The following is a 14,892-nucleotide window of genomic DNA, read 5'->3' as shown; positions in this document are numbered from 1 at the left end:
ACTGAAACAGGTCTTATGAAAACAAGCAGGGCCCAGCTGATGTGGCTCAGTGGTTGAACGTCAACACATGCCCCGAGAGGTCATCAGTTCGGTTCCTGGTCAGGGCACATACCCGGGTTGAGAGCGCGATCCCCTGTAGGGCTTGCAGGAGGCAGCTGATCAATGTTTGTCTTTCACGTCAATATTTCTCTCTCTTTCCCTCTCCCTTCCTCTCTGAAATCATTAAAAATACATTTAAAAAAAAGAAGAAGAAGCAGAAGTCTTAGGACTTCAACTTTCTTTTCTTTCTTTTCTTTTCTTTTTTTTTTTTTTTTTTTAAGGCCAAATAGAAACTGCTTCTAGATGTGAGCCTGGATTGTAAATAGCTAGTGTTTCGATCTCACATAGCTTATGTACGGGCACATCCCCCGTCCCGTGTGCCCTGTTTTTTGTACTCCATAAAACCTTGTGTTGGGAAAGTCTGGGTGGTGGCAAAAGAGTAGCACCAGCCGGCCACCCCCAGTGCGGCCTGTCTCCAGCCAGATGGGACTTAGTGGGACAACTTCACAGGTGGCAGCCAGTGTGGTGGCAAACTTCACTGGTTGGTCGCCACTGGTACACACGTTAAGTCCTAATAAACCCCTGTCTTTCACAGTCAGTCCTCCGAGTTATTTCTTTGGAATTCACGAACAATATGCTAAGGTTTTCTGGGACCTCAGCACTTTGCATAACAAGCCCCAAAGTGGAAACAACCCAAATGTCCATGAACTGGAGAAGAGATCAACAGGGGTATATTCTTACAATATTCCACCTGGCAACCCTGGACAAAAAGGGGCCACATGCTAACCTGACTAGCTCAGGGAAGGCCTGCATGGTGGCCTTGCAAACTCAGAGACCTAAAGTAACCAAAAGGTTACTTTGTGATAAATACACATTAAATTGTATTTATGGTAGTCTGAAATTAAAACGTTTTAGCTAAAAACAGCGTATGGTGGGTAGTCATGTCCTAGGCCAGCATCTTCCCTGACAAAGGTCAATCTTTACCCTAATTGAGCCTGTCATTGTCTTTTTGCATCTGTGATAACATATCTTTGGAATGTCAAAGTAATTTTCCTTTTTCTGGACCCCTCAAAGCACGGGCACCGCTCTGTGGAGACCAAGACCATAAATCCACTCATTGTTATTGAGTTTATTGCTGACTGTTAACTATCCTATACCCACCTATATGTAAAAGAAGTATGTGTCTATCATTTTACTTTTTATCCAATCCCAGAGGTTCCTCCCCCTTTCCCGGCTTTCTCCTGCCTCCCTAATCTATCATCAATGGATTTCATATACGTCTCCTCTTTTGATTGTAATGTATAAAATAAAGTGCAAAACTGCCATTCTCCAGAGCATTATCTCAATCTGTTGAGATTTTGCTTCCCAGCAATTGTTGACAGTTTGGCTCAAATAAACTCACAAAAATTCTTCACAGGTTTGAATGTGTTTTTTGTTAATATATTTTATTGATTTTTTACAGAGAGGAAGGGAGAGGGACAGAGAGCTAGAAACATCGATGAGAGAGAAACATCGATCAGCTGCCTCCTGCACACTCCCCACTGGGGATGTGCTTGCAACCAAGGTACATGCCCTTGACCGGAATCGAACCTGGGACCCTTCAGTCCCAAGGCCGACGCTCTATCCACTGAGCCAAACCGGTCAGGGCTGAATGTTTTTTTTACGTTGACACAATTAAAATGAAACTAAAACACTAAGAAGGAAGCATTTCACAGACATTATGTTGATCCAAAGAAGCAAGAACCAGAAGAATACACACAGTAAGATCTTCTTTTTAAGATGGTCTGGAACAGGCAAAGGAGGCCATGACTTCATGGTGATAGTAGTCAGGAAAGAGGTTGGTGTCCGCTATTGGCTGGATAGTGAGGTGAGGGAAGTTTGTGAAGTGATGGAAATATTCTGAATCTTGATCTGGGTTGTGTTTACACAGGTGTATAAGATATGTAAAAATCCCATCAAGCTGCATACTTAAGATTTATGCAATTTATTATACATTACACCTCAATAAAAGATAACAATAACCTAATAATAATGATGATGACCAAATAAGGACCCTAATCCCACTGCCTCGAAATTACTCGTTCACAAAACCACTAAGACCGCGGGGAAAGCATTTTGGGAAATGACAACGCAAGGCTTGTGAGGAAGGAGTTCCGAGGTGGCTCTCAGGACTGGCCGTAATCTGACGGCACGCAGACACTGTGTGCGGAGACTGTCCAGTGGGAAGGACAATGCCCGGCTCAGCCCAAGCAAAGGTGAAGACGTGACTGCCTCCGAAAGGGGGGCAGCACCCCACCCCGACAGCGCTCCTGCGGAGAGCCCCGCCCGCACGACGGGCGAGAAGCCAGCCAATCAGTAGCCTGCCCGATTGAGGGTCATTCGATTAAGGGTCTCCGTCACCTAAGCTGACCACGCGCCTCCAATGAGCGAGCTGCCCATTGAGCTGCCCAATAAGCAGCGGCCTTACGTCCTGCGCCGGCTCCCCGGCTCCGCAGCGTTTCCGCAGTCAAGGTTCCACTCCGAATACCGGTTGGCTCCCTTCCAGCCAATCACCGAAGCGCCTCTGGACTTACAGCCAATAGCTGTCCTCTTCCCTGCGCCGGCCCGTGACGGTTGGCGCTGAGCTCCGGCAACCTGAGGTAGGCAGGGGCGGATTGGCGCAGGCGGTGTCCAATGGGTGGTGCGCGTGAGGCGGGGGGGCCAATGAGCACGGCGGGGGCGGGGCGGACACTGTGGCGGGCGGCTGTGAGGAGAGGCCGGTGGCTGCCGGTGGCGGTGACGGCGGCAGGCGGCCATGGCAGAGGCGGAGGCAGGCGGCGACGACGCCCGCTGCGTGCGGCTGAGCGCCGAGCGGGCCCAGGCGCTGCTGGCCGACGTGGACACGCTGCTGTTCGACTGCGACGGCGTGCTGTGGCGCGGCGAGACGGCCGTGCCTGGCGCGCCTGAGACCCTAACGGCGCTGCGGGCCCGTGGCAAACGCCTCGGCTTCATCACCAACAACAGCAGCAAGACCCGTGAGGCCTACGCCGAGAAGCTGCGGCGCCTGGGCTTCGGCGGCCCCGCGGGACCCGGCGACAGCCCTGAGGTCTTCGGCACGGCCTACTGCACCGCGCTGTACCTGCGCCAGCGCCTGACCGGCTCTCCGGCTCCCAAGGCCTACGTGCTGGGCAGTGCAGCTCTGGCGGCGGAGCTGGAGGCCGTGGGCGTCGCCTGCGTGGGCGTGGGGCCGGATCCCCTGCAGGGCGACGGCCCTGGCGCCTGGCTAGACGCGCCCCTCGAGCCCGATGTGCGCGCCGTCGTGGTGGGCTTCGACCCGCACTTCAGCTACATGAAGCTCACCAAGGCCGTGCGTTACTTGCAGCAGCCCAGCTGCCTGCTCGTGGGCACCAACATGGACAACCGGCTCCCCCTCGAGAACGGCCGCTTCATCGCGGGTCCGTGCGCCCCGGGGCAGGAGGTTGGAGGGCGGCGGCGGGCCTCTCCAACCCTCTGACCTCGGGCGCTCTCCTCCCCTCCCCTCTCCGCCCCTCAGGTACCGGTTGTCTGGTCCGAGCCGTGGAGATGGCCGCTGAGCGCCAGGCCGACATCATAGGGAAGCCCAGCCGCTTCATCTTCGACTGCGTGTCCCAGGAGTACGGCATCAACCCAGAGCGCACCGTCATGGTGGGAGATCGCCTGGACACAGATATCCTCCTGGGCGTCTCCTGTGGCCTAAAGACCATCCTCACCCTCACTGGAGTCTCCTCTCTAAGAGATGTGAAGAGTAATCAGGAAAGTGACTGCATGTCTAAAAGGAAAATGGTCCCTGACTTCTATGTTGACAGCATAGCCGACCTTTTGCCTGCCCTTCAAGGTTAAAGATTTAGCGTCTTTAATCTACAGAATAAAAAAAATTTGAAAATCACTTAACCAAATTAATAGGTGGGGCTTAAGCACTTGCTCAGCTAGGTGGCTTTAAAGGTAATACTTGGAGTTAAGCAAAGGCACTAGTAACCTTGGAAGTAAAAGTTTGGGGGGTGATTTTGTTACAGGTGTTTATAATTTGAGATGCACCTTTTTTTTAAGAGAGTAAAGGAGAGAGAGAAACATCAATTTTCTGTTATTTATGCATTCATTGGTTGCTTCTTGGATTGCCCTGACTGGGGATCGAACCCACAACCTTGGCATATCAGGACAACCCTCTAACCAACTGAGCCACCTGGCCAGGGCCTAAAATGCACTTTTAAACTTGGAGGGCATTGTGGGGATTCTGGGCCTTGGTTGCCATTGGCAAGAGCAGGCTTCACATCTGTCCAGAATTCAGATAACTTAAGGGCCTGCTGATGGGACTGAGGTAGGTCTAGGGGTGTCACATATTTTATTGAAATTTTTATTCAGGGATCAAGTCCCCTTGTTGGGCAAAGGGGAGAAGGGACTGATTATTTTGACTACCAGGAGAAATGTACAAACCAACCCATGACCCCATGGTTGGGGTCATCAGCAGAGGAGCTGGCTGCTGTATTCCATCTCCTCACCTGCAGGGTGGGATGGAGGATGGGGTGGTACCCTGGTAGTGTCTCCCCGTCTTTGGGGTGTGGAGAGCTGTCCTTACCACCACCACTCCACATTTCCTTACAAACCACTCTGCCATATTGAGTGTTGTGTTTCAGATGCTCAGGGCTGCTGCTCCTCATACATGGTCGTGCAGCTCTGTAAACTCACCCCAGCTAAACCACAGCTTTCTCAAAATGTACATTTAAACCCAAGTGACATGGAGTGAGCATATTGTTGGCTGAGTAGCCAGGAGGACATGGGTGCCTTTGCTGAACTTTGGCCTGCTGTGTAGGGAGCTCAGAGCAGCATTGTTATAAAAAATTATTTTTTTAAACTTTTGAACAACTTTGTCAAGGGGTGGAATTGAATCTTAAGCATGTTAATAGCTGTGCTCTGTCTTGTAGGGCAAATCTCACCGAAGAAATCTCCAGGCCCCGCAGTGAGCAGCAGGGCTAAAGTCATATGCAGGCCAAGGAATGCCTGTTATCCAGGGTGCCCTCTGGGTGGGAGAAGAAAGAAGTGTCCCCAAGAACAGGAAAAATGGTTCCTACAAAGCATCCAGCCTCTTCCTGTCCTCCCATACCTTTTGTTGTGTGGGGGTTAGATGCCAATGGTCCATGAGGCCAACTGTCTTGGCTCTGAAGTCCTTTGTCAGTGGCCAGCTGGAGGACTGGCAGGGTTCACCGGCTAGCCATGGGTTCTTGGTAGGGAGCCCTGGCCTTTGCCTATTCCCTAAGTTGCTGACCTTTGGAAACAGGCCTGATAAGCAGACTTTCCAGCTGCACTTGTAGGGTAGAGCCTGGGAAGCTGTTCCTTTGGGCCGACTCCTTCCCAGCGCCTTGCTCTGCACCCAGTGGGGTCTGCCTACAACCTGTGGCTTCTCTCCTAGTCCCAGAGTTACAGCACTCTTTCACTTCTTTCTCTGAGAGTTCTCAGTAGTAAAGAGTATCCTGAGCCTTTAGCTCCTCCCAGGCTTGGAGTGTTTGGGGGTTGGACTCTGCCAACAACAGCAGGGCAGCCGGTGCCTGCCTGTGAGGTTGGTGGTGCTGACGTTGGCTCTGCGAGGTCGGCTCAAGGTGGGTCTGGATATTGAGCAGGCCTGTCAGGGCGTTGTCACCCACACCAGGAGCACGCAGCAGGTGCAGCAGCCAGCGACACCTTCCTCTTCTGCCCCATCTCTGCCCTTACTGCACTGTGTGAACTCAAATGCACATTAAACTCTCAAACCCATGCTGACTAGCGTTCCTTGCTCTCGCCTTGACAGCAGCCTTCACTCACAGGCTGCAGCTGTCTAGCCTTCGTGTGGGTATGGGGCGGGAGGACTTAGTTGAATGCTCTTCTATTCCAGAGCTGGAAACAACCCCATCTCAGGTTCATAACAGGACAGGTTCTGAAGATCCAGGAAAAATGAAGCACAAAGCAAAACCAGAGTAGGACAGGGCTCCTGGTGAGGACACCCGTATTATGAAAGCTGCCTGGGGAGCCCTGCCTGTGGCAATCCACAGTGTTAAGTGACTGGAAATGCAAGCTAGGAGCCAGGGCCATAGCACAGATAGAGAAAGCCATGCTGGTCAGGGCAGAGGCTGGTGGACACAAGGCTGACCTAACCGTCTCACGGTGCAAGGGAGGTTCAAGTAGGCTACCTTTACTGCAGCGGAGCTTCCTGGAAGCCATCCTGGTGTCGGGCACATTCTCTGGGATGCTACCCAACCCAAAATTGCAGGGGTTGGGAAGTGGGATGGCAGTGCAGAATACCAACCTTTCATAACAGGCATTTATTGATGGTTTGCTGTGTGCCAGGCCTTGTGCCCAGCCCTAGGAGTCTGGAGGTAACTCAGGAGACTAGAAACCGGCCTCTTTAGGAAAAATTAATCTGCCCCCAACCAGACTCTGCAAAGCTGCTCTTGCCAGGCCTGGGCTGCCCTCCCTGCTATTCAGCAGATCTTGATTTCCACAAGGCCATGCTCTCATGCTCTACCAGGTTTGTGCTCTCAGGTTAGCACAGGCCAGGTGTGAGGAGAGCTAGGCACGGTGACAAGCTCATCCCCCTCCCCCAGGTGGAGGGGAGAGGGCTGTCTTGGCTCAGGTAGCTGGGCTGGGGAGGAGGCAGTAGGGTCAGGAGGGGAGGGGGCCAGGACGGCTGTTTGGCTTATCAGAGGCTCCTGAGGTTTTCCTGGCTGACTCCAAGGAGTGGCAGACAATCGGTGCATTGTCACCAGGGCTGCATCATGGAGCAGGGGAGCTGCTGTGCAGAGGACCCCAGGCCTGGGCCTATCAGGGTGAGTGCCTCCCATCACCCAGTGCCCTCTCCTGGGACAAAGACCCAGGGCATGCCCTGAGCAGGGGACAAGAGGGCAACACCCATCACCCACACCTCAACCCCTACCTTCCCTGAGCCAGTCTGCTCTAAGCCCCACTGACTGCAATGTGCCCTCAGGTGAAGACCAGGCCCTGCCATGGGGGCTGGAGAGCCCTGGGCCTGCTGCTGCTGCTGGCATTGGCCACTGCTGGGGCTGTGGCTGGAGGGCTTTTTGGCTTTGCTCACAGCCCTCCCAAGGTGAGCCTCCTCAGGACCTGGGCAGGCATGCACACTAGGAAGGGGGAGGAGAAGCCAGCACATCCAGCCCTCCAATAAATCCAGGGCTTAGAGCTGAGCTTACAGGGGGAGGACAAAGGAGTGGAGGGGCCAGAAGCCTCGAAGAAGGGCTGGGGAGAGAGGGTGAGGGCAGCCCTAGCCTGCCCAGCTGAGCTCTGGCTTCCCACCCAGCCACTGCTACAGATGTTCCGTCTGACCCTCCCGAGCCCCAGGGTGTACCAGTTCAACCAAACTGCCCAGGTGGACGTGGCCAGGAATGTGGCAACCATCAGGGTAACCCCGACTCAGAGTAACCACAGCTGGGCGGTGCTGTTCGATGGGCAGAGCGTGAGTTGACTGGTGGGGATGGGGAGGGGGGTGTCACTGCCAAAAGGTGTTCAGATGGACTTTCCTTACCTGCCTGCCTCCCCAGGGCTGTGTCTGTTACCGACCTGCAGAGCACCGGGCCTGCTTCCTCCACCTGATGGAGCCCAGAGATCGCAAGACCCTGCAGCTTCTGGTGAACACCTCGAAGGTGAGCAGCCTCCATACTTGCATGATCAGGCTTTCCAGGCCAGGGGCCAGACAAAGGGGCCTGTGTACAGCCCGGGCCGGGGTGGGCTGGGGCTCTGGTTTCAGAGGAACAGAAGCTCTATCTTCCCTCTGCTGAGGCTGCTGACAAGAACTGAGGGCGTGGCTGGCACAGTGCTGGCATGTCCAGAGATTCATGGGCCCTGCCCAGCCAAAGGCAGTGCAAGTATCCCTGTCCCAAGGCCCACCAGAGCCTTCTCTGCAGACCCAGGGGCCTAACAGCCCCAGCCAGGATACCCACTATGCTCAGGAGCTGCTGGCAGTGCTTGGGAGCCATGAGGTGGACCCTGCCCAAGTGGGGGCTTCAGTGCGGCACTTTTGCTCAAAGATCCCCATTTATTGGGCCCGTCGAGCAGAGGGTGAGTCGGGGCAGCTATGGGGAGAGGCCTGGGCTCCCGTGGACATTCTGGGAGAGGGAGAGGAACTCTTTGGGGTTCATTAAGGCCCTTCCCCACAGGGCCCCGGAGGCAGCGGCTGATCTATCTATGCATCGACATCTGCTTCCCAAGCAACATCTGTGTGTCAGTCTGCTTTTATTACCTCCCAGACTGAACCCCCAGCCCACCCAGCCCCACAAGCCAGCCAGCTGGACGGCCCTATCATCAGTACCATGGAAGGCAGCCCAGCAGGGGCTAATAAACCCCTCCACTTGGCCATGATGGTGTTTTCTGTGGTCTCGGGACATATAATGGGTGGGGAGGGGGAAAAGCACTGGCTTGGGGGTGGGCAGCAGCCAGGCTGCTTGGGTCAGCCTCCTGAGCCCTGTCACATCCAGATAAGCAACTGCGGACTAAAAGAGCCCCCAGGCAGACCAGCTTGGCATCTAGGCTGGCCAAGGGGGCCAGGGTAGTCAGTCAGGTCCAGCTAGCCTAAGCTGGTAGAGGCTAGCCCGAGGAAGGGTTCGCTCTGACTTGGCATCTGAACAATCACATCTAGCCAGTGCTGCCTGATGGCTGCATGCAATCCCAGCAGGGCACAGGCTAGCCCAGCACACTGTCATTGAAGGCCAAGCAGACCACGGCTTTCTGGTGGCCGCCGTATTCTCTCTTGATCTCTCCCGTCTCCACGCACCAAAGCCGGGCCAGGTTGTCAGAGGAAGCTGCGGGGAGGGAGAATATGGGTAGCAACTCGGGATTCGGCTCCACACTGGAGGCTGGCTCCTAGGTAGCAGGGAAGCCGCAGCAATCACCACTGGGCTAGCAGGGCAGGGAGGCAGGGTAGGCGGGACTCACCCGTGACAATGTACTGGGAGTCCCCAGAGAAGGCACAGCCCCACATCCAGCCTCGGGATGACTCTCCAGGATTGCTGCTCTTGATGCTTAGCTCTGTCATCAGGGAGAAGTTGGACGTCCTCCAAATCTTGCACGTCTGGTCAGCCGAGCAGGTGGCGAGGAGCCTAGGGGTGGGTGTGAGCATGGTGGGGATGTCATCAGCAGTCACTCCAACCCTGCATCCCCTTGCCATCCACCAAGCAGGCCCGGATCCATCAAGCCCCCAACCCAGGTCCCTTCCTCCCCATAGCCATGGAGAACTCCTGGTCCACCAGGCCCCGCACACACGTGGAGTCTGGGCTGAAGCGGCACTGCAGGGCGTAGCGGGTGTGTGCTGGGATCTTGGTCTTGGGGATGAGCTGCGTCACCTCATCGCCAATGCCCCCCGTCAGATTCCAGACATAGCAGTTCCCCTGCGGGGTAGGAGGAAAATCATGGGGGGACCAGAACCTCCAGTCTGACACATGGGGATGGGTGCCCTAGCAGGCAGACCCAGATCCAGGGGTTGCCATCCAACTCTGTGGTTGTACACAGGGGATCTGGGGGCCGGGGACATATTGCAGGCACATCAAGTCCCACCTGCAGGGAGCACCTGGAGGCCTGGCCCCAATCAAGGGCTACACCTGGTGGGCTGAGAGCAAGAGGCTATATCTAGCCTTCCTGATGCTGCTGGCCAACCGGAATGCGAAGAATGAGATGGGCCCTGGTTAGCATGGGTCAATGGTTAGAGCATGGCCTGCATCCTGAAAGGTCACAGGTTCAACTCTGGTTCAAGGGCACACACCTAGGTTGCAGGTCTGATCCCCGCCCCCAGTCAGGGTGAGTGTGGGAGGCAACCAACTAATGTGTCTCTGTCACATCATGTTTCTCTCTTTCCTCTTCCCTCCAATCCCTCCCCCTACCCCATCCTCCCTCCCTTCTACTTTCTAAAATCAATGGAAAAAATATCCTCATTCCTTGGGTGAGGATTAAAAAAAAAAATGAGATGAGAGGAGGGCACCCACAGTATCTTGAGGCCATGATAAGGAGCCAGGGTCATCATTGGATTTATGCAGGGAACAATGGGATCAGGCTGGTACTACTGAAGAATGCCCTGGTGGCAGAAAGAGAATGGATTGGGGTGAGGGGGGGTCAGAGGGAGGCCACAGAGAAGGGGAGGCAAGGGAAACTTGGACCAGAAAATGGGGTAAGTGGGACAGATTTTAGATTCAGGAGATGGGAACTGATGGGGCTACAGCAGGTAACGAGAGGTGGCATCTTGACTTTGTGACTGGGTTGGAGCTGGAGTACAGGAGGGGAAAGCAGAACTGTGGGTTAAGGGAGACACCTGCAGGGAATAAAGGAGACAAGGGGCTGGGTGCTGAGTTGGTCTCCCCCACTGCACCCACCCCAGGACTCACAGTGCTATTTACTGCTGCCATGTAGCTGGCATCCGGATCAATGTGGGCAGATGTGATGGAGACCTCAGGCTCAGGGATCAACTGCTCATTGTGGTCAGTTTTTAAGTCCCAGATGTGGATAGCGCCGCTCTGGTCACCCACAATGAGCTCTGCCTGGAGTGCAAGGGAGGTGAGATAAGGCAGGACCCCTGCCCCCCAAAGCCCCAGGGTGCCCAGACCTGTGCATACCCCTCACCTGGTTGGGGTGCAGGCACACACAGTTAATGGGTGCGTTCACCTGGAAGATCCGCTGACACTGCAGGTTGCGGGACCTTTGGGGTGGGAGACAAATACTGTAGATGCTGTTGGTGCCCCACCCAGATGCCCTTTCCCGGGCCATTTATCCTTGTCCCTCTGCTGCTAAGAGCTACCCCACAGGAAATACTTAGGAGGCTCACACTCACCAGGGGCAGTCTGAAGCCAATGATTGACTCAGAAGGGACATAAAGGCCAGTCCCCTGCCTCAAGGCAGGACTTGCTCTTTGATGCAATTTATTCTCCAGAGTTCCCTGTGGGATCAGGCTGAGACTGGACTCATCTTTGTGTGGCTTTATCTCTTCTCTAACCTGCTTTCCTCATTGCTCTCAATAAATCACCCACATAGCAAACTCTGTCTCGGCTTCTGCTGAGGGAACTCTCCAGTTTGACCCTCACTCCCATACACCCAGAACCCCTACACATCCAGGCAGCTGGCCTTCCTGCCTGGCATCCACACCTGAGGTCCCAGATCCGGGCAGTGCAGTCCTCCCCACCCGTGTACATCCAGCGGCCATCCTCATGGAAGCCCACAGATGCGATGTTCTTATTGACCCCATCATAGCTGATGATGGGGTTGGGGTTATTGGAGTTGAGATCATACATGCGGATGTGCTGGTAACCTGTGGACACAGACCAAAGTGAGGTTTGGCTGTGCCTAGATCAAACCACCAAGAGGTTAGGGGTCAGGTTGAGGGTACAGGTACCTGCAGCAGCAATCATACTGCGGTCGGGCGTGATTTCCAGTGCATTCACCTGCTATGTATGCTAAGGATGATGACCAGCAGAGCCCTGGAGTCAGGAGCCCTCAAGGCCTCCACCATCTGGCTCAGCTGCTGCTGTATTCTCCCCACCCCAGGCCTTCGCCCAGGCTGTTATCCCCACCAGGGATCCTGTCCAGCACCACCCTCCCCACCTCCCCAGCAGAGGATACAGAGTCCTGGTGCTGCACCGTGCGGGTGCAGATCCCGCTGTGGGCCTGCCAAAACCGCACGGTGTGGTCATAGCCTGCAGTAGCCAAGATGACCGGGTCACTGCCCACAGTGCCTGGGGATGTGTTCATGTTGTGGCTGCTTGGAAGACTCAGCAGGGGTCAAAGGTCAGAGGATCTGGAAAATAGAAAGGTGAGTATACCCTTTATGCCCTAAACCAGCGATTTCCAATCTTTTACATCTCATGGCACACATAAACTAAATACTAAAATTCTTCGACACACCAAGAAATATTTTTGCTGATCTGACCAAAAAAAAAAAAGTTATAATTCTGATTCATTCACACTGAAGGGCTATTGTTGGGTTGGCTGTTGTCATTTTTAAATTTGACAATCTAATGGAAAAGAGGTCAGTGCCCCTGACTAAATGGGAACTGCACGTTTTAAAAATTCTTGCGGCACACCAGTTAAAATCACTGTCCTAAACAGATTATAGGTCCGCTCGGAGATATATATATATATCATTCCCATTTTAGAGATGGGGAAACTGAGGCACAGAGAGGTTTAGGGACACGCGCGACAACCGGCAAGAGGCAGCCTCCCAGCTCTGCGGCGTACTCCCGGGCCGGCCCCACAGACACGTCGCGGACGCCGCCACCCGCAGGGGGCAGCTACGCCGCCGCCACTCTGCCGCAAGGATGGGTCGCGCGTGCGCAAGGCAGCAGAAGGGCCGACCGAAAAGCCGAGTGCTGCGACTGCGCATGCGTAGCAGGCCCGCGGCGAGACCTGCTGTGAGGGGGCCCTCTGTGGCGGGATCTTGGGGCTCCCTGGTTCTCTGCCGGCCGGCCGGGCTCTGTCCCACTGGGCCAACTTCCTCCGGGTGCGCTCTCCGGGCCACACAGTAGCTGCTTTCTAGCCCTCGTCCCGCGACCTCAATACCGTACAGGCGGCTCGGCGCTCCGCCGCAGTCCAGGACGGCGAGTGGAGGAGTGAGTCGATAGAGTCTGAGGCCGAGCGTAGAGTTATCGATGGGCCGCTAGGGCGACACCACGGGCGTGCGGGGGTGGGTGGGACGAGACCAACGCTCTGGCGCTGCGGGGCCAGCCCCTCCCTGGAAGAACCAGTAGAGGTCTTGGTGCTGGCTGGCGGCGAGGGGTAGATGAACGAAGTGGTGGCCTCAGCCTTCTCCTCACTCGAGCACCCCTCCCTTGTGGCACTCATTTTCCATGCTTGGGTCCCGAGGCCAGGTCGCGCAGTCTCTTCCACCCCCTACTCGCCATGCCGGGGTAGGATTCCCAGGTAAATTACGGGACGCTTAGTTACATTTGAATTTCAGATGAGCAGCAATAACCTTAAAAAAAAGTCCCAAATATTGCATGAGATAAACTAAAAAGTTATTCGTTGCTTACGTGAAATTCAGATGTAACTAGGCGTCCTGTCGTTTTATTCGCTAAATCTGGCAACCAGACCCATCCTCCATTCCCCTAACTCAAACCAGTGACCCCTCCAAAACTGGGGTCCTTCATACTTTATTTCCCCCCCCCCACACACACACACACACACACTCCAGGCACGTGGTCTCACCCTTTTTCACAGAAAAACAGCCCTTAAGACAGGCTCTCCCACTGTTTGTGCTCACCACGGTCAGAACGCAGCTGCACCTCCACCCCCTTCCTTATCTGGCCCTTGTACTAAGGCCACATCCTCCAGCCCATCCACCCAGGCCCTGGGTCCCAAGAACCTTCCTTCTTGTACCTTCCCCACTTCCCCTTCTTCCTTCTCCCCAGACTTGAAACTCCATAAAACAACCCAAAACTCGTACTTCCAGCCAGCACTCTCTCCTTCAAAGAGCTGTCTTCACTGCTTTGCTGGTTCCACATTCTCGCTTCCCACTCCTCTTGCTGCCAGGACTTTTATTCCCAGCTATCCAGTTAAAATGTCACAAGGTCACTGCCCTTCTCATGCTGCCAAACCCAGTGGATACTTTTCTTTCTGGATCTTGACACGTTTGCACAGTAGTTGACAGCACTGCTTCTGAAAAGCTCCTGTTGCCTAGCTTCTTTTTTTTTCTTTTCTTTTTAAAAATATTTTATTGATTTTTTACAGAGAGGAAGGGAGAGGGATAGAGAGCCAGAAACATCGATGAGATAGAAACATCAATCAGCTGCCTCCTGCACACCTCCCACTGGGGACGTGCTTGCAACCAAGGTACATGCCCTTCACCGGAATCGAACCCGGGACCTTTCAGTCCGAAGGCTGACGCTCTCTCCACTGAGCCAAACCCGTCAGGGCTGCCTAGCTTCTTGTCCAGGCATTCAGTCTCTTTCTCTATCCCTAAGGCTGGTGCCCTTCAGAGTTCTTGTCTCTGCACACCACACTGTCCCTGGGGTCTCCAGGGCTTCTAATACCACCATCCCTCCACCCGGTCTCCAGCTCAGGTCTAGCACCTGGTGAGACACTGTCCCTGGCAGGCCCCACGGACATCTCTACTTTTCATAGCCAAGACAATTTGCTATGGACCTACTCCCCTGTGTGCAGTGGCTACTTGGGTGTTGCAACTAGTTGTGATCCAGGTGCATTCACTACCCACTCTCCCATAACATTCTCCTGGCCTGCCTTCCCACACCACTCTGGCCCCCCTTCAAGCTGTCCTACACATTGCAAAACCGTCTCTTAAAAACCTAAGTCTGAGCCCTGTTAAAAGCCTTCAGGGGTTTCCTGTCACCCTCCAGACTCCTGGGTCTGGCCTCTACAGACCCCGCAGCTTTCTCCCCCGCTCCGCTCCATGAGCCACTTGCTCTATGCTCCATCTGGCCAGAGATGATTTGCCACCACACACTCGCTTCTGAACCTTTCCCCATACCTAGGATGCTTTCCCCCCCCACCTCTTTACCTATTGAACTCCTGGTTTTCAGCACCTTTCATAGCATTTTGAGGGCTTATTCTGTGTGAGGCATTATGCTGTTTTTGTTTTAATTGAGGTGAAATTCACAAAATATGAAATGAACTATTTTCAAAGTTTGTGGCACTTAGTACATTAAAAAGGTGTGCAACTACCACTTCTATCTAGTTCCAGAACATGTTCATCACCCAAAAAGAAAACCCCATATCCATTATGCAATCACTCATCATTCCCCACCCCCCCTCAACTCCCCCAGCTCTTGGCAACCACCAATCAATCTAATTTCTGTCTCTATGGATTTGCCTATTCTGGATATTTCTTTTTTATATAAAAAGAAATCTTCTCCCCTTTAAGCA

At 54.1% G+C, this 14,892-nt stretch overlaps 3 protein-coding genes across 7 annotated transcripts; 2 read left to right on the top strand and 1 right to left on the bottom strand.

Moving 5' to 3' along the window:
* The first annotated feature begins 2,780 nt into the window (after positions 1–2,780).
* PGP (phosphoglycolate phosphatase) lies at positions 2,781–5,812 on the top strand. The gene is made up of 2 exons (XM_079785747.1): positions 2,781–3,473; positions 3,572–5,812. Exons 1-2 carry the CDS (start codon positions 2,834–2,836, stop codon positions 3,895–3,897), a joined length of 966 nt encoding a protein of 321 aa, XP_079641873.1. The 5' UTR covers positions 2,781–2,833; the 3' UTR covers positions 3,898–5,812.
* Positions 5,813–6,011: 199 nt separating this feature from the next.
* On the top strand, positions 6,012–8,333 carry BRICD5 (BRICHOS domain containing 5). The gene is made up of 6 exons (XM_079785760.1): positions 6,012–6,851; positions 7,010–7,129; positions 7,340–7,495; positions 7,581–7,682; positions 7,944–8,097; positions 8,196–8,333. The coding sequence occupies exons 1-6, from the start codon at positions 6,801–6,803 to the stop codon at positions 8,288–8,290; spliced, it is 678 nt and encodes a 225-aa protein (XP_079641886.1). The 5' UTR covers positions 6,012–6,800; the 3' UTR covers positions 8,291–8,333.
* Positions 8,334–8,375: 42 nt separating this feature from the next.
* MLST8 (MTOR associated protein, LST8 homolog) lies at positions 8,376–12,975 on the bottom strand. Of its 5 annotated transcripts, none has more exons than XM_079785711.1 (9): positions 12,219–12,566; positions 11,638–11,812; positions 11,411–11,462; positions 11,164–11,326; positions 10,645–10,720; positions 10,410–10,562; positions 9,298–9,422; positions 8,971–9,134; positions 8,376–8,837 (listed from the first exon to the last, which is right to left on the bottom strand). In XM_079785711.1, the coding sequence occupies exons 2-9, from the start codon at positions 11,764–11,766 to the stop codon at positions 8,719–8,721; spliced, it is 981 nt and encodes a 326-aa protein (XP_079641837.1). In that variant the 5' UTR covers positions 11,767–11,812; positions 12,219–12,566; the 3' UTR covers positions 8,376–8,718. The 5 variants fall into 5 exon arrangements, with proteins under 5 accessions (XP_079641837.1, XP_079641838.1, XP_079641836.1 ...); XM_079785712.1 differs by lacking the exon at positions 12,219–12,566 and adding an exon at positions 12,579–12,975 and having other exon boundaries at positions 8,377–8,837; XM_079785710.1 differs by lacking the exon at positions 12,219–12,566 and adding an exon at positions 12,574–12,974 and having other exon boundaries at positions 8,377–8,837.
* Positions 12,976–14,892: the final 1,917 nt, after the last annotated feature.

The sequence above is a fragment of the Cnephaeus nilssonii genome (genome assembly GCF_951640355.1).
Source record: "Cnephaeus nilssonii genome assembly, chromosome: 2".
NCBI classification, from domain to species: domain Eukaryota; kingdom Metazoa; phylum Chordata; class Mammalia; order Chiroptera; family Vespertilionidae; genus Cnephaeus; species Cnephaeus nilssonii.
The sequence above is the reverse complement of the archived record's forward strand: the minus strand, read 5'-3'. Positions and strand labels throughout refer to the sequence as shown.